Here is a 26,975-nt window from a genome sequence, read left to right as displayed (position 1 = left end):
TCTCTCCTATCCATCTTCCATCCTTCGAGAAGGACTAGACAGGTCTATAATAGGATATCTGAAATCCCCCAACAACCTAACTTTCTCTGGGATCTTCCCTTGTACTGATCCACCTGAAAAAAGGAGACATTGCTTTTCAGACGCCTCAATACAGTACCCCTCTTGATACCACATTGGTTAAAACAACAGAAGGGAGACTTCGGCAAACATTAATTGGCAGCAAAAGGGAAAGTCACTTACTCCTAGTCGGAGTAACCTTCCCGCAAGAAGTATTCAAAGTGAATACATCTTCTAATGGCTAGAAGTAGAAGAAGAGCCTCAGGTATGAATAAACAAGGAAATACATCTCCATCAAAAGTACAGAGTAACTCCCCTCCATCTTCTGTGCTAATGGACAATGCTACCAAAATGTCAGACAAAGAATTTCGAACATTTATGGTGAACAAATTCTTTGAGTTGGAACAGAAAAGAGACAACGAACTCCAAGAGAAGAGGAAGTCATTCCAAGATATGAAAGAAGAAATGGACACTCTGAGAGAGAACAAGATGGAGCTATTAGAGATAAAGTCTGGAATAGAGGAAATCAAAAACTCCCTTGAAAGTATTAAAAGTCAATTAGACCATGCTGAAGATCGAATCTGATGTAGAAGATAAAACCTCTGACCTAGAAAGAACCACCAAAAAGATAGAGAAAATAACACAAAAACACTAGGATAATATACGAGAAATACTAGATTCTATAAGATGCCCAAATATCAGAATAATTGGCATCCCAGAGGGTGAAGAAACTAATAATAACATGGAAAATCTATTCCATGAAATCCTGGAAGAAAATTTCCCAAGTCTTGAGAGGCACTCAAGCATCAAGACCCAAGAAATAAAAAGGACCCCAGTTAGAATCAACCCAGAAGATCTTCCCCAAGGCACATCGTAGCCAAAATATCCAAGACCACAGATAAAGACATGATACTAAAACTGGCAAGAGAGAAATGAGAAGTGACATACAAAGGTCATCCCATCAGGCTAACTCCAGACCTCTCAATGGAAACAATGCAAGCAAGGAAGGAATGGGAAGATGTATTGAAAGTGCTAAGAGAGAAACAATTTCAACCAAGATTATTGTATCCTGCAAGATTATCCTTCATATGGGAAAAAAAGATTAAAATCTTTTCAGACAAACAAGACCTGAAAGAATTTGCCAGCACCAGACCAGTTCTTCAAGAAACCCTGAAGAGGGAACCAGCAGTTAGCGTAATGGCTATGTTGCTGGACTCCCAAGTAGTCGACTGCGGTTCACGTCCGGGACCCAGTAGCTTAAAACTCATGATGGGCGTATGTGCGTGCATGCCCAATATCCCGAGAGGAGAATGGAGGAGAAAGGATTACAGCGTGACCATCCCCCCTGGGGGTGATTTCTCGCTTTCTGTCTCTAATGTCTCCCTCTGTCTGGCTGGCAAGCGCACACGCCCTATAGTGAAAACCTCTCAAAAAAAAAAAAAGAAAGAAAGAAAGAAAGAAATCCTGAAGAAAGTACTGTTCCAGGAAAACTAAAGAGCTAACAGACAGAAACAAAGGAATAAAAGCCTGCTGTGACAATGGCCAACTTAAACGTTGGGACAGATCCAGTTACAACGATAATTACCCGAATATGAACGGATTAAATTCCCCAATCAAGAGACACAGACTGGCCAAATGGATAAAAATACAAAGACCCTCCATCTGTTGCCTATAGGAAACCCACCTCATCAATAAAGACATACATAGACTGAAAGTGAAGGGTTGGAAAAAGGTTTTCCATGCAAATGGGAAAGAAAAAAGAGCTGGAGTAGTGATACTAATTTCTGACAATATAGCCTTTAAAACAAAAACTGTTCGAAAGACAAAGAAGGGCACTATATTGTAGTAAAAGGATCAATAGATCAAGAAGATATAACTCTTATAAATATCTACGCACCCAACACAGGAGCCCCCAAATATGTTAAGAATACTCAGTAAAGATGACTTACGAATAGCCAGAAGGCATATGAAAAAATGCTCAACATCCCTCTTTGTAAGGGAAATGCAGATCAAAACAACAATGAGATACCACCTAACCCCAGTCAGAATGGCAAAGATTGAAAAAAAAAAAAAAAAAAAATGATAAGTGTTGGCAGGGGTGTGGTGAAAGGGGAACTCTCTTACACTGCTGGTGGGAATGTAAATTAGTCCAACCATGTGGAGAACAATTTGGAGATTCCTCAAAAATTTACAAATAGAACTGTCATATGGTCCAGCAATCCCATTTCTTGGCATACCCAAAGGACAGAAGAATTTCTCATTGGAAAATTGCTTGCACATTGATGTTTATTGCGGCACTTTTCACGATTGCTAAGACATGGAATCAACCCAAGTGCCCCCGTACGGAGGAATGGATTGAAAAACTGTGCCACATATACTCTACGGAATACTATTCAGCCATTAAGAACAACAAAACCCTGGCTTTTGACAGAAAGTTGAAGAATATGGAAGATTTACTGCTGAGTGAAGCAAGCCAGACTATGAAGGAGAGACACTGTATGTCCCCACTTAATATATACCGAATGTCCGCACTCTATAACTGAAACTGACAAGCTAAAAGATGTACAAACAGAAGAGATGGATGTAAATGCCAGATGTGGGGTGTGTGGAGGAGAGGGGTCTGGGGAAGAACATTTGGAGGAAGGATACGAAGACAGCATTGTTGAGACAGGGAGGTAATGTTGCTATATTTTGATCAACTAGACCAGGAAGAAATGTTCATATATTAAAATGATCACGTTGTAAGCTAAATAATGTAATTGAATGTATTAAAAATGTAAATTAAATAAATAAATAAATAAACAAATTTTAGCAATGGTCCTTTAGTGCTATCTTCCCCTAACAGCTCAGGATCCAACACAAGATTATGATGTACCTTTGCTTGTCATGTCTCCTTAGTTTGTTTTAACCTAGAACATTTAATTAGCACTTCTTTTTCACTTTTGACCTTGATGTTTTGAGGCATATAGATCAATTATTGTGTATCTCTCAGTTTGGGCATGTCTGACATTTCGTGATTGTTTAAGTCTTGTAATTGTCATACAAATAATTAGAATTATCACTATATTCTATCAGAATATTCATGATTTTAATTTGTTCCATCATTGTTAACACTAACTTGAATACATAGTTAAGATTTTATCTCTGGGACTAGCTGGTTTCATGGTGGTTGGAGTACTGGACTCCCACATGGCCATCCACAGTTCACACAGTCATAATATGTTATCGTTTTGATATTTTGCTGGATTAGACTTGCTAAAATCTTGTTAAGAATTGTTTCCTATTTATGTTGATTAGGAATATCTGTTTGCAGTTTTCCCATTAATGCCTTTATCGATTTTGTTATCAGCGTAATACCAACAACATCAACATCTAGCATTTACATTTCACATCAATCAGACACTGTTCTAACTTTCTTACATTTTTAAAATTTTATATTGAGGGACCAGCAGATGGTGCAATGGGTATATTGCTGGACTCTCACGGAGTCGACTACAGTTTGAGTCCCAGACCTGGTGGCTTGAAACTCACACCAGATGCACATGAGCGCATGCTCAAAATCCAAAGAGGAGACTGGAGGAGAAGGAATTGGGGTGTGGCCATCCTTCTTGGGGGAAGATTTCTCATTTTCTGTCTCCCTGTCTCTCTCTGTCTTTCTGATGAACTCATGCACCCCATAGCAAAAACCTCTTAAATTTTTTTATATTGACATAATTTTCACTTTACAGAACAATGGTAAGAATAGTATGAAATAATTTCATATGCTTTTTTTTTTTTTTTTGGAGAGGTTTTTGCTATAGGGCATGTGCGTTCACCAGAAAGACAGAGAAAGACAGAGAGACAGCACATGAGAAATCACCCACTAGAGGGGATGGCCATGCTGTAATTCCTTCTCCTCCATTCTCCTCTAGGGATCTTAGGCATGCATTATTTCTGAGGTGTTTTTGTTTGTTTGTTTTTGGTTTTGTTTTGTTTTGTTTTGTTTTCGCTTTACAGATTCATATCTTTCTTAAACTCTGGGAAATTACATAGTTTCCTTTTTTATACTTCCTTTCATCATTTTATATAATCTCTCTAGATACCTTTTTACCCTTAATTATGTCATACCATGCAGAAAAGCTTAATATTATTTAGGGCAGCCCAGGTATTATATTAGATCAATAAAATTACCCTGATTAGTCTAGTTGAATATCTCACAATGAATTATTTTTGTTTACTCTTCTGTGTTCGGGAAGATATGTTAACTTCTAATGTTATGTAGCCCACATTTGGCAGGACCGATGGTACCTACCTAAAACAAAGGAAGTCCTCTGCACTCTTTGTGTGCATGTTTATTACTTTATATTTATTACTCCAGCTCATTCTCTGCTCTTCTTACCCATCCCGCCACAGGGCCGACTACAACTGGATGCTGGGTTGCATCATCAGGGCTGACTTTTCCTCTTACTATTGGATTTGGCCACTGAGGAAAATGCGTGAGAGATTGGAGGACAGAAAAGAACAAAATTAGAAAGATTTTCCATTGCTCCTTTCTTGCCTGGTCAAAGCATGACAATGGCTATGGGTTTTGTTGCTGGAAGCCATAGCTCCTGTCATGTGGTCCCCTCTTACAGATATACATCTCACTGAAGTTACTGATTCTTCTCTAATACTTTCAACTCTGGGTGGTCATTGCCTCCCTGTGTCATTAACCCAGAAGTGCTTCATTTTCCTCTGTGCATCCTGTTAGCCATACATGCTCCTTTGTAATGGTCTTCATTTAATTCATTCAGTAACCCCCACTTCCTTAAAAATTTATTATTATTATTATTATTTTCCAACTTGCTATAGGGCATGCACACTCATCAGAGAGGGAGGAAACTGAGATAGCCAGCTAATAGGTCTGGAACTCGAACTGTGGTCAGCCATGTGGGTGTCCAGCACCTTAACCACCATGCCAGGGTCTACTTCTAGCTTGACTACTGCATTTCTTGGTGCACCTGCTTCTTCTCTGTTCCTAGTACAAAGGTCCCACAACTAGAACTTGCCTTCCTCTAGTGATAGTCTAGCACCCAACCTTTTATTTTGATAAATGTTTAATTTGCAGCATGTCTTTTTTGATGAAGAATCCACTAGAACTAGACTCACTGTGTAAGCTATTCTGAGAATACTCATTGTGTTGCCTGCCCTATGGCATTTGAATTTCTTTTCTAAACACAAGGAAAATGTCTTTAATTGTATAAATTCATAATCGGGTGGTAATATAAATATTAACCTAGTGTCCCTCAAGTAAGCCAGGCCCAGAATGTAGGAGGAGTCCAGAAGGTTAAGAGCCAGTTTAACACAGAAAATTCTGACCCAGTGTTTCCTAAAACACATACTTTGAAATGGTAGTCCTACAAAATGCTTTAAAGAAGTTACTCTTGTGAGGTTATTTTTTTTTAATACTGGTTAGCATATTCCATAATATATCCCTTTCTTGAGAAGTGAAATTGTATATTAGCTAACTAAAGCTATGAGAAGTCTTACAGTAAGTAAACTGGTTTTAATTTGTTTGGATCAATTGAGTTTGCAGTAAAAACAAGTTTTTTCAGAATCCTTTTACATTGCTATTGGGTGATCAGGGAAATCATGACACATTTTCACATAGAAAAAACAGACCTAATAGTACTCTCTTTAGAGCAGTACACAGAAACAGTATAGTGGGACAAACTCTGGTCTTCCAGAAAATTGAATTCTTTAGTCTGTTGCAAGAAGAAAAGTAGACTGTAGATATCTCCTATTAGATGTTTTTCTCTGCTTTCTGTGTTTAGTTATCTCTCCTTTTATTTTATTGTTTGATTTTCCAAAAAGTCTGGTTGTGGGAACCAGCAGTTAGCATAATGGCTATGTCGCTGGACTCCCACGTAGTCGACTGTGGTTCACGTCCCGGCCCCGGCGGCTTAAAACTCACGCTGGGCGCGTGTGTGGGAGTGCCCGAGATCCCAAGAAGAGAATGGAGGAGAAGGGATTGCAGCGTGACCATCCCCCCAGGCGATGATTTCTTGCTTTATATCTCTATGTCTCTCTCTGTCTATCTGGCGAGCGTACATGCCTTATAGCGAAAAACTCTCCAAAAAAAAAAAAAAAAAAAAAGTCTGGTTGTGTAAGGCATAGTAAGTGTAATGAAAAGATACAAGGATCGAATTCCAAGTCCATGGATTGTTCTATTGCTCTCGTTTTTTCTTTTCCACCTGAATAATGATTTTTGGAGGATTCTTCCAGCTTAAACTCAGTGAAAATATGAATTTTCTATACAGCCTAATAAACGCTAGTGTAAACTCATAATTTATTTTTCAATTATTTTACATTTTTAAACAGCATAATTGGAAACAGAGGGGCCTTCCCTTTCTTTGTCCCACAAAGGTGTTCACTAACTTCTTGCTTGCTTCAGAACAACTAAGGAACAATTCACCAGGAAAATGAAAATGACACAGAGATATAAAACTGTTGTTAAAACAAAGGTATTTTACAGAACCTTTAAAATAAGACAGCATATTTCATTCTAATTATAAAAGTAGTGTATGCCCCTATAAGTCATTTAAATTATAAATATTTTGGTAAGTATATTATAAATCTACTTTTGACAGGTTGACACCTTGAAAAAAATGTATATTATGCACACATATATATAAATAAATACACTATGGTGACATAGATTAATTATAAAAATTATAGATTATAAAAAAAAGAGGTTCAAATAACTGGGTCACTTTCTACATTCTGTGACCCATTTTTCTGAGTGTGGAACTCTGAATGGCAGGTGCCATTTTTGCACTTACTTTCAGCAAGAAAACCTCAATTTTGTTGGCCTTAAAATTCACATTTCTTGACAGGTGCCCATCAAACTTTCCCCTCAATTTTCGACAACATTTCTAACTGCTTCAACCTTGTCAGTTCATTTCTGCTTAGTCTGGCTATCTTTTAAACTTTATTTTAATAACCCAACTCATTAAAAAGTACAACAGAGACCTTATGTTTATGTACTATGTGAACGTGGCTCATGAGACCATCATTCCAATCTCTGAATGCACTAATATATTTCATAACAAACATTATTCCATAGGCCTTTTACTATTCTCATGTCTCCAGATGTTCAGTCATGTATATTTAATAAAAAAGTAATCTTTCTTTTTTTCCTGGAAAATTTCCAACACCTGTGGAGCTATTGAATGCTCAGGCATGACCTTCCCATGTGACCTTGGATAATCTTGTTATCTCTCCCAATTAAATGAATCTATGGAATGGGGAACATTATAATGCAGCTCATTTAAAAAAAAAAAAGATTGTAATAATTAGAAATCATGAAGTTATTTGGATTTATTAGCCTAAGTTTTTACAAGTCTGGAGCTGGTGATCATGCAGTTAGGATTTAGGTCATTAGGGAATCCCTCTATGTATATTATAGACTCCCTTGTTGACCCAAAGCAGGATATATCCTTTCTGGGTACCTGCCTGTCTCCCTGCTCTTACCTTCCATAACTTCCTGCAAACTTGTGGATGTAGTTGCAGACTTGAAGCAGGGAGGCCCTTGGACTGTCATTGGCCAAGTAGGTAGGTTTCTTTTCCTTTCTTCTTGAGAGGAACATCTGCTGGGCTAACCACAGAAGTCTTGCATTTTTGCTCAAGTCATTGCTGAGTTGGACCTTCTCTGCACTTATAGCCAACTACCAAACTCTATTCTTGTTTCTAGAATTGTACTTTATGGATCAAACAGGAGGAGGGCATCCTCCTTCCATCTTTGCTCATTTTCTGCAAAGTTTTTTTTATAAAGAGGGATGCTGGTCCCTCAATTCCCAGCCCTAGGACTCTCTCTCTCCACTGTCTGCTGAATGCCTCTCTTTTTATTATGGGGCATCCACTTTTCCCATTTCCCAAGTCTTGCTTAGGACACCTACGCAGACTCCTATTGTCCCTGGGACTTCCACCCTCCTTCCCAGCTACCCTCTTTCAGGACCTAAGTTCAGTCCTTCAAGGCCATCTCACAACTGGACCCACTTCTCTTGAACTGATGTCTCAGGTGTTCAAACCTGCCTGGACATCTGGAGTTCAGCTCTCAGCAGTCTCCACCCTTTTTTCCATCTAATTCCAGGTTATAACCTTCGGATTCTTTGTTGTCCTCTGGTCTCTACATAAATCTGAGACTGCTGTTCCATTGACGTCTTGGTCTATATGCACCAGACCTGCCTCACAGAACCTGTCACCCTGCTAACAGATGGCAGCTAAACAATGATTTCTCTGGCCACATAAGTTCAGAAAAGGTTCTGTTAAAATTTTTTTCTTTATTTAGGCTTACCTAAACCTTTAATGTACTAATATACATCTATAAAGGTGAAAATAATATACAATTTCCCCAAATATATTTAAGGAAGGATGTGCTTTCCTAGAGTTTCTTGACAGCCTAGTATTCCATGGACCATATTCTGAAAAATGCCTTTAGAAGATGAGACTAAGGGGAACAGCAGTTGGCATAATGGCTATGTCGCTGGACTCCCATGTGGTCAACCACAGTTCGAGTCCCAGACCCAGTCGCTTAAACTCACACCAGGCTCATGTGCGTGTGTGCCCAAGATCCTGAGAGGAGAATGGAGGAGAAGGGCTTGCATCACGGCCATTCCCTCCAGGAGATGATTTCTTGCTTTCTGTCTCTCTGTCTCTCTCTTTCTGGTGAGTGCACATGCCCTATTAGCAAAGCCTCTCAAAAAAAAAAAAGGAAAGGAAAGGAAAGGAAAGGGAAGGGAGGAAGGGAAGGGAAGGGAAGGGAAGAGTAGGGAGGAAAGAAGGAAGGAAGGAAGGAAGGAAGGAAGGAAGAGAGAGAGAGAAAGAAAAAAAGATGAGACTAGGAAATCTCCATGATCTAGTTCAGTTCTACAGAATCCAATTCAATGACTAGCAAGAAATACTTTGGGTGAATGACTGAAGTAGAAAAACGCTGTTAGTGTTTAGCCAGCTCTGTCCAGTGAATTAAAAAGCACTGTTTTTGCTTACTAGGGTGTTATCTTGAACAACGGAGCAGGGAGAAACAGAAGATTGTAGCATTATTTTACTTATTTAATCGTTTATTTCAATAATATTTATTGAGACCTAAACTATGTCAGGTGTAATACTAGGTTCTAGAGTTTTAATGATGAATAAGATCAATTCTATCCTGTATGTATGAGTTTTTCAAAAGATTATCCAGAACACCTATAATGAAATAACCAGAGTGCTTGTTTAAATGCAGATTCCAGGGCTCCACCCCAAATATTCTAATTCAGGAGGGCTCAGGATTCTAAACCAGTGTCCACTAATGTTTAGCAGCTTCTAATGTTGACTCTGGGATGGTGGTTGGGATCTAGAGCTTGTTGCCAGGTGACTGCAGATTGAACAGAGAAACACGCTAGCTGCAGTGAGAGCTGGTGGAAAACAAGGCAGACACCTAGTTTTCCAGTGGAATGATGTGCAGGAGGCAGCTGGCACATAGTCAGTGCTCAGAAAGTATTAATCCCCTCTCCTCCTTGCTGTCTCATAGAAAACATAGCACACAGCTGAGCACATCCAGTTGGCTGCATACTATTTACTCATCAGTTTAATCTTTTTCATTTTGCTTCAAGTATTAATTTACTTGTAAAGAGACAACCTGAAATGTCTCCAGAGCTATGAAAGATCCCTCCTACTGTAATTCGTACTTTGATTGAAGTATTTATTTTTAAATTAGACTCAGATACTGATAAAAATTCAAGTACCACAGTATGGAGACTCGTGCAATGTTTCTCCCCACATTACACAATTGAAGTCTACTACTTTCAGATCTAAACTCTAGAAGCCTCCATCACCACATTTCCTGTTTGTAACTGAACAAAGTACACACAAAAGATTTCAAGAAACAGAGACAAAAAAAAAAAAACCAGAAGCACCGATAAGACCAAGTTTTACTGCCATGCTGCTTTTAATATAACAGAGCAACATTACTTAGGGAAAAAAAGAAGGTTGTTTTTTTTTTTTTAACTACCTATGCCTTATGGCTGCTTAAGACTTCTGCTGAAAAAAGAAGCATGTCAGGTAAGAGGCATTTTAAATTCTTTCATTCCATTTCTCTGCCTAAAAATTCACTTGATAATTTCCAGGTCCTCAAAAAGGCATTAGATATTTGCAAAGTAAATTAGTTAACACAATTATTTTTAAAACTGAGAGAACTTTTAGCCTACATTTTAAAATACATTAAAGAATATAAGTTGACTACTTTCTCTTGAAAAGAAAAACTGCACAGTGTTTGATCATATCAAGCTAGATGTTTATTGATAATTATGGCATTTGAAATACTTATTTTTAAAGAAGATTTTATTAGTCATGCCGTTTCCTCTTTAGTTTAGATATGAAGCAGGATAGGAATAACTAACATTCTAATTCTTTAGAGATTAGGCACTGCAGTATATTCCCAGCCATCAGTTCGACTGTCAACATGCAGAAAGATGACAATTTTGAAAAGGACAGTGAAAAATTCAATCACTTGTGCAATGGATTGTGAGGGCTGGCTCCACATCAATTCACTGTGGTGTCAACGCCGCATTGATGGGTCCTTCCTCTTGTATTTTTTTATGTACTTTTTATTTCTTTACTACACATCTTTTCATCGTAAGAGAAAACATGCATATTATGTAAAAGGAGATAATAAAATAGATGTAAAAATCTTATATGTTTCTCATCACCATGAAAGTACAAAATATGTTGTATTCTTTTCCATTTTTATTTGCATACAGTTTACTTTGCATAACTGAAATTATAATATACCTAAAACCATATATCCAGCTTTTTGTGGTAACATTATAACAGAACTAGTTCCCTTTTTGTTATAACATCTGCATATAACATCTGCTTATATTTTGAAGGAATACAAAATGGGTTAAGTGTGCTTAGTCACTTGTTTATTTTTGCACACTTATGTTGTATTCAGTTTTACATTTTTAAATGCAGAAAGAGAAACTATATCCATATTTTTTTCTGAATTAAGGATCGTTTTCTTAGGAAATATTTATAGAATTGAAATTACTAAATAAGAGGTTATGAACATTTTAAGTCTCATTATTGCCAAATTGCTTTTCCAAAAGTGATGCCAACTTACTCTACCAGGGGTTCTCCTTAATAGGTTGGTCTCATTTTGAAAATCTTTACTAAATTCAGAAGCACATGTTAAGCACATGTTAACTGATTACTAATATATTTTACTTCTATTATAATGTGGGTGAATATTTTTGCATGAGTTTTTAAAATGTTTATAGCTCAACCATTTATCAGTGTTCTGATTACATCTTCATGGTTCAAAGTAAGACTCAGGAGACATCATCTCAAGAAGAAAGGAGTTTATTGAGACAAAGTGTGCCAGAGAGTCTGAAGCCAGAGGTGACTCAGCCTGCCTGTCAGGAGGGAGGGGGTTTCTCTTTCTTTTCCTTTTTTTTTTTTTTTTTTTTTTTTTTTTTTTTTTTTTTTTTTGAGAGGTTTTTGCGATAGGGTGTGCGCATTTACCAGAGAGACAGAAAGAGACAGAGACAAAAAGCGAGAAATAACCAGCCCCACAGAGGGGAAGGACCATGCCACAATCCCTTCTCCTCCAATGGTAAGAATAGTATAAAATAATTTCATATGCTTTTTTTTTTGCTTTTTGGAGAGGTTTTTGCTATAGGGTACATGCTGTCAGCAGAAAGACAGAGAGAGACAGAGAGATAGAAAGCAAGAAATCACCCACCAGGGGGATGGCCATGCTGCAATCCCTTTTCCTCCATTCTCCTCTCAGGATCTTGGGCACGCATGCACACGTGCCCGGCATGAGTTTAAGTCACCGGGTCCAGGACTCGAACCACAGTCTACTACATGGGAGTTCAGTGACATAGCCATTATGCTAACTGCTGGTCCCACATTACAATTCTCTCCATAGCATTTTGGAGTTCACATTTCCTTTTTAGATATAATTCCAGAGCACTTCCATTATCAATTGTGACCTTTCACAATGTCACAGAAGAGACAAAAACACAAAGTATTTTCCCTAAAAGCCTCAGACTTAAAATTCAAAACAAAACAAAGCAAACTTAACATGAAAGAGAAATAGAATCAGATGATAGTACTATTATATTTAAATAGAGGAAGTAAAAAAGAAAATAAAGGTAGACACACAAATAAGTAAAATTATTTCCAGTTGAATAAAACAATGTATGAAAAGAAAAATCCTAGCTTTTCCTTGTTTTCTACTATATGCCTACAGTTAGTGCATCATTAGTAAATATTCTCATATTATCATTCCTACTGTATTTCTACATTTATGTAAAATGAAGAATAGCTAAATCAAATGGTGAAAAAAATCCTTTGAGCTATCATTAATTTAGTTTAGAAGATGTTTTATAATTTAGTTCATATATTGTTTTTTGAAAAAGAATTATGATTGTCTTTTCTTGGTTTTGTCTTGAGCTTCAATCACCTTTATGATACAATGGAAGCCTTTCTTTTAGAGATTAGGTAGTACTAAGTTACAAATCATGCATTAAAGTCAGATGTTCTTTAAATTAAAGAAGAGGTCAAAGACGATGTTCTCTATTTAATTTAGGTAATATTTGGTAGTGATTCTAAGAAAAGCCAATCCAGAAAAGATTGTCACTTAAAGGTCACAGCTCTAAAAAAATAAATTCCCATAAGCTACTAGTTAATAACATATATCACTATTAGGCCCTTTTCCAGGTATTTTTTTGTGTGTACTTTATTTAATCTTCTCAGCATTCTTCAATTAAAAAGAACGAGCAGTTAATAGGCCTTCTTGAAATCTTAAAGGATACATGGTATAGTATTTCCTTGGATAAAAGTTTCCACATAATCATGTCATCTACAGACTCTTATCAAAGTACGTCTGTAGTAAGAAACAATAAACACGTAAAAGAAGACTTCAGGTTAATGGAAAAATGCCTATTGTGAAAATTATGTGTGGATTTCTATTTATTTCCAACAAAATAAATTATAGGTTAATTTTTTCACAAACTTTTTTTAGTGCCTTTGTATATAAAGTAGTTAAACACAGATTAAGAAAGGTTCATCTATAAGCAGGGCTTTAAATCTCAAGGTTTTCATTGCCAAAGCAATAAGCATTGATGAAATAACAACCTACTCTTAAAATCTACCCCTCCCTCACTCCCACGTGCATGCTTTGTTGATTGCATTCAGTGAGTACTGAGTCAGAGGAACTGCAATATACTAGAATGAGGTGGTCTTGCTATCACACAGGTGAGGATGTGAGCTTCAGTTGCATGATTGACTTGGTGAGGTTCAATGATTTGCACACAACCACCTCTACAACTCTAAATAACTACTCTCATTCTCTTTCTCCACTGTTGGAAAACAGACATTTCAAAGCCAAAATGCTAGATTTCCTCTTCTATCACAGCCTCCTCCCTGATATACACAACTCTTTTCTCAAATAATCCTCTGTTAACAGAAACTCATTTAAGGTCAATGGAAATGAGATTTTGCATCAAAAGCCTGGAACTGATTTGAGAGCCCCCTTCTGTGCAAATACATGTGATTTTAATGCCTTTACATTGAAAAGAAGAATATGGCTGGACAGTGGTGGCTGGGGTTGCGGGTGTAATGATGATGGGCACATTCAGAAACATCATCAAGGATGTGCCTTGTCTGGCATGAAACCAACACCATGTCAAGGAAAAACTCCTACCCTCATAAATGTGTTTTTCTCAAATGGGGATTATACTATTATTACTTTTTCCCTAAGCTTCTGGGTGCCTAAAATATACACATGCATGAAATGCAAGAAGATGTTGACTACTCTGACAGAGTTTCCAAGTCAAGGGGAGTCATCGATAGAAGCTACGTACAATATACTATACCTTATGAAATGAGACACTTGTCTCAGTTAAAGAACCTGAAGAAGAAACCATTAAGGCATTATATTTATTGTTTTTTTTTCTAATATTAATTGCTTAACTAAAGGTTTCTGTGTGAATCAAATCTGCCAGCAGAAAGGCATTATGTTTCCATTACTGGGTTTCCTTCTAGAGCATGTGGAATTGTGAATTCCAGATACAGTGCCTGCCAATTATTGTTATCCCTTAATGCAAGGGAGTTAGAGGTCTCATAATTAAAGACACACCTTTTGGCACTTGAAAGCTAGGTAGAAACTTAAATCATGTTTTTTCTAGCTGTCATTGCCTCACTAAATGCCAATTGTGTAGAAATTTATTTTTAATTGATAAAAGCTACGAAAATAAAAGTAATTAAAATGAGGGGCCGGCAGGTGGTGTGGTGTTAAAAGCTCTGGACTCCCACATGGTCGACCATGGTTTGAGTCCTAAACCTGGCAGTTTGCTTTCTCACTTTCCCTCTCTCTCTCTCTTACTCTGCCCCTCTCTGGTTAAATTAAAATGAATAAATAAAGTTAAATAAAATAATTCTTTATAAAAGAGTAATTACAATGAATAAAGGATCCTAAAGACTGTACTTGCTGGGAGAGATTTTTAAAGCATTCTGTGCATCCAATAAGATACAGTAATAAGACTCACTGCCTATATTAAATAGATACCCACAGGGGTATGGAGATATCTAAACTATACATAGAGAATTATTTGGGAGGGAGAGGTATGATGTGTGTGTGTGTGTATGTAAGCATTTATATAGACCCGCCAACCAGGTTGAAAATTTCCACCATTCAGATATTCAACATCTACTCTTCTCATGTGAGAGTTTTGTTTGTATTTCAAATTAGAAGTATGTATTGATAACAATCAAGAACTTATAAAAGATATCAATTAAATACGACATTTCTAAATGAAAATCTTATTTTAAACTCATATCACATTACAAAAGGGAAAGGAATCTTGGAAAACAAATGTTAAGAATTATGGACACTTAAAATCAAAGGAAAACTGGAGACTATGCCTAAAACCAGCCCCCAACATATTAAAAGTTAGCTATGTTTTAGAAGACCTCCAGTTGGTTATGTGAAACCAATGCACTATTACAGTTAATGATGAAACATAGCCTGCAGGAACATATGATGTGGCCCAAGTTCTCATCTTAGTATTGCTGACCTAGTTCATGAAAACCATTAGGACTTTTTTTAAAGCCTTAAGTGTAAAATGGAGGCTTGGGATATTGATTGGGTTCTTTGTAGCTGAGAACAAAATTGTCTTCTTGTAGCAATTAATGCACTAGTAAAACAAATTCAATTTTCCCTTTCATTGGAAAGACAAAGCAAAACTTCTACTTAAAATATAGTTTTGTCCCAATGATAAGATGATTTATAGCTAGATTCAATGTATTAAAATAAGGTTAGTTTTTTCTGCTTACTTCCTTAAAGTACAACTTTTTTGTATTCTACTATTATTTACCCAAAACATAACTATTTATCAAATGTTTACTAAATACTAGATGATATGGGAAATGCCAGGAAAAAAGAAACACTAAGCAAAATAAGACAAATTTCATTAGTTTTCCCAAGGATAAGCACTAGAAATTTGTTATTTTCTATGTATTTATTTGTCCCTCCCTCAGTTAGAGTCGAAATATATGTAACAGGGGCCAGCAGATGATATTGTGGTTAAGGTCCCTGGACTCCCACATGGTCGACCACAGTTCAAGTCCCATAGTGACTTACTTTCTCTCTCTCTCTCTCTCTCTCTCCCCCCCCCGGCCTGGTTAAATTAAAAATAAAAATTAACAATCTTTTTTTTAAAAAAAAAAGAAAGAAATACTGCTAGATATCAGGATGTGTGTGTGTGTGTGTGTGTATCACTATAAAAGATAACAAAATAAGTAAGTCAGGGTAAAGAGAAAATAAGGAGCAAGGGACACAATTAGTTCACAAAAATGAGTACCATATGTAATCCTAAAGATTTACTTGAGGTGAATTATGAGCAAAGACAGACAGCTGTGAATTACAATAGTTCCATAGGCTATAAGAGTAAAAATGTACCAGTTCTTGAGATGTCCAGGTCCTTTTTTTTTGGGGGGGGGGGGGTTTCTTTTAGGGTGTTTGGGTCTTCCAGAAAAACTGCTATAAGGTGTATGTGCTCTCCAGAAAGACAGAGAGAAACAGAGAGACAGAAAGTGAGAAATTACCCCCTGGGGGAAATGGCCATGTCACAATCCCTTCTCATCCATTATCCTCTCGGGATCTTGGACATGCATGCACATGCGCCCGGTGTGAGTTTAAGCCAACGGGTCCAGGATTTGAACCACAGTTGACTACATGGGAATCCAGCGATATAGCCATTATACCAACTGCTGGTCCCCCAGGTCCTTATTTTTGAGACATCAAATGGTGTGTTAAATAACATCTTCAGTCCAGAACGTTCCTATAATTAATTATTTAATGGTGAGCCTCATACAGTTTGCTCCTTTTCTTAAAATACATTTTCTTTTGCCTGATAACAAAAGCAGAAAACATTGAAAGAAGGGGAAGAGAACTGAAAGAGCTAGAAAGGATTTTAGATTTTATTTTTTGACTACAACTTGAAGTTCAACTCTCTGCTGCATTTGAGGGCCAATTAAATGTTGCAGCAGTCAGTAAGAAGGGGGCAGTCTGGACATTGTCTTAAGAAATCTGAAGAATGTAACTGGGACATGCCATAGAATAGAAAGTCATCAAAGCCCATTCTACTTATATTCAGGAGGTAGATCTGGTAGTTACACATAGGCATGGTCAAAATGTCTTTCCAAAGTCAATTCTGCATTCTTTCAGCATGTGTTAAATGAACAATCAAGGTGCTTAAGGATGTGCCATAGAGATTCAATAGAGTCATCCCAGAAGTGGCAGAAGAGGTCTAGAACATCTCCAGGCTCAGACCAAATAGGAGCACTTGGATTACAGCCAAGTGATCATTGCAATGTCATTTCAAGCAGCAAGAAATAACATCCAAGATTCTCATGGAGACTACTGTAATGCAGAATAACAGCAGGAAAGCAAGAAAACTTGTATAAATAATGTTTGTTTTTTAATTAAACAAGTCCAGTGTCTCAAAAAAAAAAAAAGAGTCATTCTAGACTGAACTTTTTACAGTAGTGTTACAAGTCAAATCCAAAGGTACATTATTAATACATTTATTGAATTCTTAACTTTAACCGATGCAACTTTCTAGTCAAGTCTACAGTAAGTTGACTGTGAGATGTGTTCTTGGAGAAGTTATACTGTACTGTATTATACTATACTGTATTATACTGTACTGTATTATACTATACTATCAATATATAATTGTCACTGTTCTATCTAACTGCTAGACTTAAAATTTTAAGAACTGAAAGTTATCTGCCAAAAATCGTAATTTGGATTTTAGATGTTATTCTTTAACCATTCTTTCTTTGACAATAACTAAATAGAACAATTACTTGATTAGGCTACTTGGTTTATGAAGATTGAACCATGTTTATCAGTATCTAGGAAAGCACTGATTTTTCTTTCTCTTAGTATGATGGTATATATTTGATAAGTAAAACTAAAATATGTTAGGTCTTTTTTTTTTCACTTTCTTTTTTTCTTTTGGAGAGATTTTTTTATTTTTATTTTATTTTTTTTGGCTATAGGGCACATGTGCTCGCCAGAGAGAGAGAGAGAAAGCGAGAAATCATCCCCCCCCCCAGGGGGAATGACCATGCCACAATCCCTTCTCCTCCATTCTCTTCTTGGGATCTTAGACATACACACACACGTGCCCGGCATGAGTTTAAGCCACTGGGTCCAGGACTCAAACTGTGGTGGATTACATGGGAGTCCAGAGACATAGCCATTACACCAAACGCTGGTCCCATGTTTGGTCTTTTTTTTTTTAAGTTTATTTATTATTTCTTCCAGGAGAGAGACAGAGAGACAGATAGATAGATACCCCCAACAGGGTCTTCACACCAACAATCTACCTCCCATCTCAGGGATCGGGAAGGTCCTGGATTTGCATCCCAGGACATTACTCATGTGGGCTTAGTCGCATGGCTACTGTGCCACCACTTGGTCCAACACTAGGTCTCTAAGGTAAACGGCGAAAAGAGAAGAGAATGAAAGCACATCTCCATTTTATGCTTCCCAAAATCATTATGTGGTCTGTCAGGAAGAGATTGCTTCTAATCACTCTGACACTTAGATGTGATTAACATCCTGGTTCTATGCAAGCATATCTTTTCAGGGATTGTGGTTAGGCCCATATAGCTTAGCTCACTTAGTTGTACTTTCCAAATTTCATTTACCAGAGATTTTACTGATATCAATCAAATTCCCAAGAGAAAAAAATAATTTTACATTTACAGTGGTGGATCCCCCATAAGCCTAATCAGATAGTAGGTTGCTAGCACCAACTTCTTGTATCAAGTTCATTGAAAAATAAATTAATAGTAACAGGGGTTTTATTTGTAAATATGAATCCTGACAGGATGGAGAAATGGGGCAAAGGAATTGCAGTATGACCCTGCCCCATTGGAGAGTTACTTTCTCCCTTTTTCTCTGGCAAATGCTGAAACCCTCTGGAAATTAAAAATAATAATTATCTTAAAAGATGTCATTTGATGAGTGGACAGACATTGTAAGAAGGCTTGAAAGGGAACATAGTCTTGAAGGATGGCTAGGAATTTTTCAGATACTAAGGAAAAGTGTTTCAGGAAAAAGGGGGAAATATACAGAAACATAAAGATATGGAGTGGTACATATGGTGCCTATTGAAAATTACAAGTGCTTTAGAATAACTGGAGCAAGATCCATGAGTGGATGGGACACCAATGAGTAGCAAAAGATAGATAGGGAGTCTGAAACGACACTTGGAAACAGTTTATGGTAAAAAAGAAAAGTGTGGTGTCCTCTATATTCAGGGCAGAGATACGAATAGTCACTTTCTAAAGAGCTATGTCACAGAACACAGAGAGAAATAAAACTCATTCAGTGAGTGTTTGAGGACAGTGTACAGATAGTAGCTAGATTAGGAGTGATAGTTAATGAAATGGGGATCAACTGAAAGCAAAAAAACATAAAGCCAGTGTCAGGAGAACTAATAGGAGCAAAGACCAGACTAACCTAAGAAGTTTTTGTTTAGTATAGTATTATAAAGATACTAACATATCAAAGTCCTTTAAAATATGCATATATTTTGATCCAGCAATTTATCATTATAAGTTTTTACTTAAAAATAAAGTGGTTGTATGTGTCACTGTCACTATTAAAATACTCAACACAATATGGTCTATAATAACTAAAAATTAGAAGCAACTTAAGGACTAGCAGTTGGCATAATGCCTATGTCACTGGACTACCATGTAGTCGACCATGGTTAGAGTCCCAGACCCAGTGGCTTAAACTCACACCGGGCACGTGTGTGTATGTGCCCAAGATCCCAAGGAGAATGGAGGAGAAGGGATTATGGTGTGACAATCTCCCCTGGAGGGTGATTTCTCCCTTTCTATGAGAAAACACACCCTATAGCAAAAACCTCTCAAAAAAAAAAAAAAAGAAGAAGAAGAAGAAAAAGCAACTTAAATATCTGTAACTGAGAGATGCTTACATATTACAGAAAATCCATATAATGGAATCTAGGGCAACCAAAATAGATAGTAAATAATTTACAGGAAGAGGAATTCATTGTTAAGTTATTTGGGGGAAAGAAGGTTATTCTATAAAGGCATGTGTTGGAGATAATTGCCAGTTTGGCTCCAGACTCCTGCAGTAAAGGAAATATCACAATAAAGCGAGTCACACACACACACACACACATACATCTGCTGTATGTAGCCTATTAAGTATGCAATAGCATTAAGTCTAAAACAATGTACATATCTTAATTTAAAAAAAAACTTTATTGCTAAAAAGTGCTAATAATCATCTTAGTGTTTAGCAAGCCATAATCTTTTGGCCTTGATGGCTGCTGACTGAGCAGGTTAGCAGCTGCTGAAGGGTGGGGCAGCTATGGCAGTATCTTAACATAAGACAACAACACAGTTTGCTGCATGAATTGACTCTTAACAAAAGATTCCTTTGTAGTTTGTGATGCTGTTTGATAACATATTACCCACCGTAGAATTTCTTTCAAAAACAAAGGCAATCCTAGTAAAACCCGTGGCTGCTTTATCAACCAAGTTTATATACTATTCACAATCCCTTTCTTGTCATATAAAAAAAAATCTTATATCATCTTCAGAAGCAGTAGTTTCCGTGTCAAGAAAACACTTTCTTTGCTCATCTATAAGAAGCAACTGCTGAAAATTTTTTCACATTTTTTTTGCCTATTGTGTGTCTTCTTCAATATTTATCTGTTGCTCATTTTTAACTGGATTATTCATTTTGTGATTGGGAGTTCTTTTTTTCTTTTGTTTTGCCTGGTGAGCTATGAAACAAAATGTATTTTAAGTGACTCTTGATTGTTACAAAAATAACTTTTTTTTGCAGCAAAAAAAAAAAAAGAAGCAACTGCTCATCCATTGAAATTTTATCATAAAGGTGCAGCAATTCAGTCACATTTTCAAGCTCTACTTCTAATACTAATTCTCTTGATGTTTCTACTACATCTTCTGTTACTTGCTCTACTAATGTTTTGAACTTCTCAAAGGCATCCATGAGCATTAGAATCAGCTTCTTCCAAACTACTATTAATGTCCTCCCATGAATCATGAATGTTCTTAAAGACATTCAGAAGAGGCAACCATTTCTAGAAGATTTTTAAATTACTCTGTCCATAGTCATTAGAATTACTATCTATGGTAGTTATAGACTTTGAAAGATATTTCTTTTTCTCTCTCTTTTTAAACCCCCCATGGAAAATGGTTACCTTGCAATTACTTTTCTTCATTTCTCCCTCATTTTGAGATTTGGCACATATACATATACATACTTGGTGTATTTTTCAAGTCACTTGCTCCAGGACTTGAACTGTACAATTGGCCAAATGGGATTCAGAAGCCTTACCTACTACACCATAAACTGGCCTAGAAAGATATTCCTTAAATAATAAGACTTGAAAGTTGAAATTACTCCTCAATCTATGGGCTACAGAATAGATGTTGTCTTGGCAGGCATGAAAGCATTAATCTCCTTGTATGTGTCTAACAGAGTTCGAGTGACTATATACATTTTCATTGAGCAGAAATACTATTAAAGACATTTTTTTTTTCTGAACAGAGGTTGCTAATTAAAATAGTTAATTGTGCTCTAAACGTAATCTTTGTTTTCCATTTTTATTTTTTTTTGTAGAGGTTTTTTGTGTTTTTTGTTTTGTTTTGTTTTATTTTGTTTTCTTATTGGGCGTGTGTGCTCGCCAGAAAGACAGACAAAGACAGAGAGAGAGAAAGCAAGAAATCACCCCCCAGAGGGGATGACCATGCCGCAATCCCTTCTCCTCCATTCTCCTCTCGGGATTTTGGGCACATGTGCCCGGCGTGAGTTTAAGCCACCGAGTCCAGGACTCAAACCACGTCAACTACATGGGAGTCTAGCGACATAGCCATTACACTAACTGCTGGTCCCTGTTTTCCACTTTTAGAACACAACCAGAATAAATTTATGGTAATGCTTAAGGACCCCAGGATTTTCAGAATAATAAATAAGCATTGGCTTCAACTTAAAGCCACCAGATGCATTACCTTCTAACAAAAGAGTAGGCCTATCCTTTGAGGCTTAGAAGCCTGGCATTGACTTCTCTAGAGCAATGAAAGCCCACGATGGTGAATAGAAGGATTTATCCACACTGAAAATCTGTTGTTTAGTGCCTTCATCAGTGATCTTAGTTAGATCTCTGGATAATTTCTACAGTATCAACAGTCAACATCAACACTTGCTGTTTCACTTCCATGTTATGGAGATGGCTTTTTTTTTTTTTTTTTTTTTTGTAGAGGTTTTTGCTATAGGGCGCGTGCGCTCACCAGACAGAGAGAGACATAGAGACAGAAAGCGAGAAATCGCCCCCCAGGGGGGATAGTCATGCCGCAATCCCTTCTCCTCCATTCTCCTTTTGGGATCTTGGGCACGCACACACACGTGCCCGGCATGAGTTTTAAGCCACCAGGTCTGGTACGCGAACCACGGTCAACTACATGGGAGTCCAGCAACATAGCCATTATGCTAATTGCTGGTTCCCGAGATGGCTTCTTTTCTTAACTTCATGAACCAACCTCTGCTGGCCTCCAACTTTCTTCTGCAGCTTCTTCACCTCTCTCTCAAGCTTCATAGAATGGAAGAGAGAGGACCTTGCTTTGGAATAGGTTTTGGCTTAAAGAAATGTTGAGGCTGGTATAATCATCTACTCAGACTACAAAAACTCTCCTTATCAGCAGCTGTCTCTTTCACTATCTTATCATTCATATACTCACTGGAATAGAACTTTAATTTCCTTCAAGAACTTTTTTTTTCCATTCACAACTGGGCTAACTATTTAGCACAAGAGACCTAGCTTTTGCCTATTTTAGCTTTTGACATGCTTTGGTCATTAAGTTTAACCAATTGTAGCATTTGATTTGAAGTGAGAAACATGTGACTTTTCTTTCACTTGGACATTTTGAGACCATGTAAGGTTTTAGTTGGCCTAATTTCAATATTGTTGTGTCTCAGGGAATACAGAGACCTGAGGAGATGGAGAGAGATGGGGAATGACCCATTGGTGGAGTAGTCAGAATACATACAACATGAATTAAGTTTGCCATTTATGTATCCATAGTCTGTAGTATCCCAATACAATTACAGGAGTAACATCAGAGATCACTCAGCACAAATAATTATAATAGTTATAATAAAAATGTTTAAAATATTGTGATAATTACCAAAATATGACACAGACATAAAGGACAAATGGCTTTTGGACAGTCACCAGTGCTGCTGGACAAATGGCACCAATATACTTGCTCAACACAGGGTAACCACAAAGCTTCAATTTGTAAAAAATGCAATATCTAGAAAGTGAAATTATGTGAAACACAATAAAGCAAGGCATGCCTGTAGTCTGCATAATTGAATCCTGTGTTCTGAGTCCCTAACAATTTCTACACAAAGAAAAATAAATTTAGAAGTATATAGCAAACATGCTCATAGTGATTATGGAGAATGTGATTAAGATTGATTCTTATCTTTTTTACTTATCTGAATTTACTTTTTTAACAATGAATATGATGAATATGTACTATCCTTGGCCTTTTTATAGTTTATTTATAAATTTTATTTAATTGTCTCCAGATACAGTAAAAGTAGAGGATGAATGATTATAGCCTACACTCAGCTGACTGAATAGTCTGGAATGATAGTGGCGATGATATGTCTCCATGGAATAGATAATGTGTGCCCTCAAATTTCCTAGACTGTGAGTGCTTAAGTAACAGAGATAAGCATACAAGAACAAAGGTCTTTAATCACAGAAATCACCCGTTATCCTTGTAGTATGATAGCAAAGAGGGAAACTGAGACTGGTTTGACAAGTGAGACAGTTTGCTGGTACCATTTTTTTCACAGATACAGTTAAATCAACCACCTGAAAAGGACGGTCATCAATGAGCGGTGGTGGTAGTAGTTGAAGAGACTTATCACCAGCAACTATTGGGTTATCTGGAAATTCATGATGCATTTTTGCATAGAAAAATATGTCATGATTTCCCCAACAACCTAATACTTTGAAATCTGTAAGTCTATGGTTGTCAATGTCAATTTTTTGGCAGAGGATTTATTATTATGTATAAGTGCAATGGTCTTAATCGTGGGGATAGCCATACAAAAACAAATAGGTAAACATCTACTATATTTTCTTTTGATTCCAGGAAACTCAGGATGCCCCATTTTCTTCTGGGGACTTCTAGCCTTCTTGGGTTTGGCTTTGGTCCTATCGGTGATCTTCAATATTTCCCACTATGTGCAAAAGCAGAGACAAGGTAAGACATTTTGATAAATAGTCATGTAGTGCCTGCTTGACTAGAGACCGTGGAGAAAAAGTGTGAAGTCACTGGAACACCTATCAAAGAAGACAATGTTATGAAATGTCATCCAATAGGATATTTTTACCTGTAGAAAATCTTTTTTTTTTCATTCCAAGGGTCCTATTAAGAATGTATTCATATTAGAAATATATTATTAAAGTGTCCCAAATTTAGCTTTATCTCTGCCCTCAAGTGTAGTGCTGGAAGGATTGTCCTGGTGAATGTTTTTTTCCTCCTCTAATTAATCAACCCATGGCATTATTGTCTTTTCTGGAGCAGCCATAAAGGCTCACTGTGATGCATGATGAGAAAAGTGAAGACCAGTTCTCTAAGATTCCATTGGAGCCTACTAGGTCTTTTCAGGATCAGTCAGACCCCCTAAAGTGGCACAGGAGGGTAGGCTCAGAAGGGAACTGGAAAACACAGTCTGAACCATGAGCTTGTTATCAAACACTCCCAGCCAGTGTCTGACAGGGTAGGTCAAGAACATTGCCACTGTCAACTTTTCTTTTACAACAGACTGGGCAGTAGTTCAGCCATATAGACTTTCACCTGCATGAGCCATGGTTCAAACATGTAAAAACTCAGCAACTGGTACAGCCTTTGCATGCTGTAGGCATTCACCCATGCATGTTAAGTGCATGGGTGAATGATAAGAAGAATACAAGTTCATCTACTTCTGAGTAGTATTTTAACATTCCAGAGTCAAGAAACTCTTAGAGGCAGGGCATTTAAGTAGTAATAAAAGGATAGAAAAGAGTAAACTTATTTTTAAGAGGAAAATAAAACTAAGGTGAAATAAAACTAAGTTAGCAAAATTACATTAGACACATGTGTTTATGGGGAAAAAAACTGTATGAAGCTAATTTAGAATGATAGATTGCAGGGAGTGTCCTTGATCCTCGTTGGTGTATCTTAAGTGTTGCTAATCCTAGCATACACTATAAAGAAGGTGTTATTGTCCTGCAGATTTGAAAAGAAAAATTAGAAGTGATAGAAAATGAAGTGACATAGCTGTGTCATATCTATTCAATAGCAAAATCAAGGATAAGTGTCCAGTTTTTCTAATTCTCAGTCAAAAACAGTTTCCACTAGCAAATGTTGCTCTTGTATTGTTGACCAAATGTCCTCAGCAGAAATTCAACATTTAGTGGATCTTTATTATATCAGTTCTATACCTAAAGTGGGATTCCAGGCAAGCAATACTTTCTGATTAGCAGTGATCTCAGTAATTAAATTACACACACACACACACACACACACACACAAACATACATTTTTGTTTTAGAAAGATTTTCTATAGGGCTATAGGGTGCATGTACTCACTAGAGAGACAAAGAGAGATAGAAAGCAAGAAACCACCCCCCACACACACAGGGGTTGGGCACACCACAATCTCTTCTCCTCAATTCTCTTGAGATTTGGGGCATGCTCACACACATACCCAGTGTAAGTTTTAAGCCACCAGGTCCAAGACTTGAACCACGGTCAGCTATATGGTAATCCAGCAATATAACCATTACACCATCTGCTGGTCCAATAAATCAAATCTATTTTAAAACAAACTTTCTGTTAGCTGTATAAATGACCCATCATCAGCCATATTTTACAAAGTGTCCTTTTATAGAAAAAATGAGCTAAGAGAGACCTTTTCTTTATATGGCAGTTTAAACAGTATATTTTAACTTTTTTCATTAAGATAGTTTGTAAATGCAGATAATACAACAACATGAATTAGAAAAAGATGAACTGGGCCAGCAGGTGGTGCAGAGGAGGGGAGGAAGGGATGGAGGTAAAGAGGGAGAAAGAAAAAGAAAAAGAATAAAGAAGGAAGGTGAGAACCGAGAGCTAGAGAAGTGAAATAAAACGTGGAAACCAGGACAAGAACAATCATTTAAACTAGTATCTCATCCATCCATTTATTCTAATGGTAACCATTTTAAGATTTTTGAGGAGCAAACACTGAGTAGAATAACATGCTCAGCTTGAGTCCCGCTCTCTCATTTCAGCTAGTGAATTTGATCTGTTTATTTTTAGCCTAAATCATCATTTCTTCAACTACATGAAGAATTGCATTGAATTGTAGCAAAAATATTTTTTTTTCCTTTGGAGAGGTTTTTGCTATAGGGTGCGTGTCCTCACCAGACAGACAGAGAGGGACAGAAAGACAGAAAGTGAGAAATCACCCCCCAGGATGTATGGCCACACTGCAATCCCTTCTCCTCCATCTCCTCTCAGGATCTTGGGCATGCACACACATGTGCCACGTGCCTGATGTGAGTATTAAGCCACCGGGTCTGGGACGCGAACCGTGGTCAACTGCATGGGAGCCCACAGACATAGCCATTATGCTAACTGCTGGTCCCGCAAAAATAATTTTTAAGAACTTTTTGAGAGAGCCAGTGAAGTGGTGGTTAAGGTGCCTAGCTCCCACATGGCTGACTATAAGGTTTGAATCCCAGACTTGGAAACTTGAAAAACATGCCAAGTGATGTGTGCATGCATGCCCAAAATTCTGGAAAAAGGAAAAAAATAAAGGTGGAGGGATTGAAGTGTGACCACCTCCGATGGGGGTACTTTCTCACTTTTTTGTTTTCTGTCTTTCTGCTTATCTCTCACATATGCACTCTCATACAAATTACAATACAATTAATTAATTAAATTTTAAAAGAACCACTTTTTTTTTAATCAACATAATCGAGATCAAGACTGTTCTGATTTTATTGACCTATTGCTTCTGCCCAGGAACACGCAATCGTACATAGTCTTTTATAGCTCAATGTACGATTCTCATTTTTAGTATTCTGTGCATTGGAATTTATTTATCAATATTCATATTATTTTACCATGAAAACTCCTTCTGTGGAATAGTTTGCATACAATGGGTAAGTTGACCACTGCCAAAAGACAGTAATCTAACTAAAAGAAAAGGCACTATCTTTTCAATTGTACAAATCTTTAAAGTCATGGCATACCATAAATAGCCCTATTGCCCCAAAGTAGAAATG

The 26,975-nt window shown here is 37.0% G+C and overlaps 1 protein-coding gene across 2 annotated transcripts in view; it reads left to right on the top strand.

Annotated features, from left to right (window-relative positions):
* The first annotated feature begins 9,962 nt into the window (after window positions 1-9,962).
* TRAT1 (T cell receptor associated transmembrane adaptor 1) overlaps window positions 9,963-26,975 on the top strand; it is a 44,976-nt gene continuing 27,963 nt past the window's right edge. For both annotated transcript variants that reach the window (XM_027766579.1, XM_006164207.3), the window contains exons 1-2: window positions 9,963-10,116; window positions 23,812-23,922. In XM_027766579.1, the coding sequence (XP_027622380.1) occupies window positions 10,110-10,116; window positions 23,812-23,922 (118 nt within the window). In that variant the 5' untranslated portion in view covers window positions 9,963-10,109. The remainder of the gene's footprint in view (window positions 10,117-23,811; window positions 23,923-26,975) is intronic.

Source organism: Tupaia chinensis, unplaced genomic scaffold (genome assembly GCF_000334495.1).
Source record: "Tupaia chinensis unplaced genomic scaffold, TupChi_1.0 Scaffold143593_1, whole genome shotgun sequence".
Classification (NCBI taxonomy): Eukaryota; Metazoa; Chordata; class Mammalia; order Scandentia; family Tupaiidae; genus Tupaia; species Tupaia belangeri.
The sequence above is the reverse complement of the archived record's forward strand: the minus strand, read 5'-3'. Positions and strand labels throughout refer to the sequence as shown.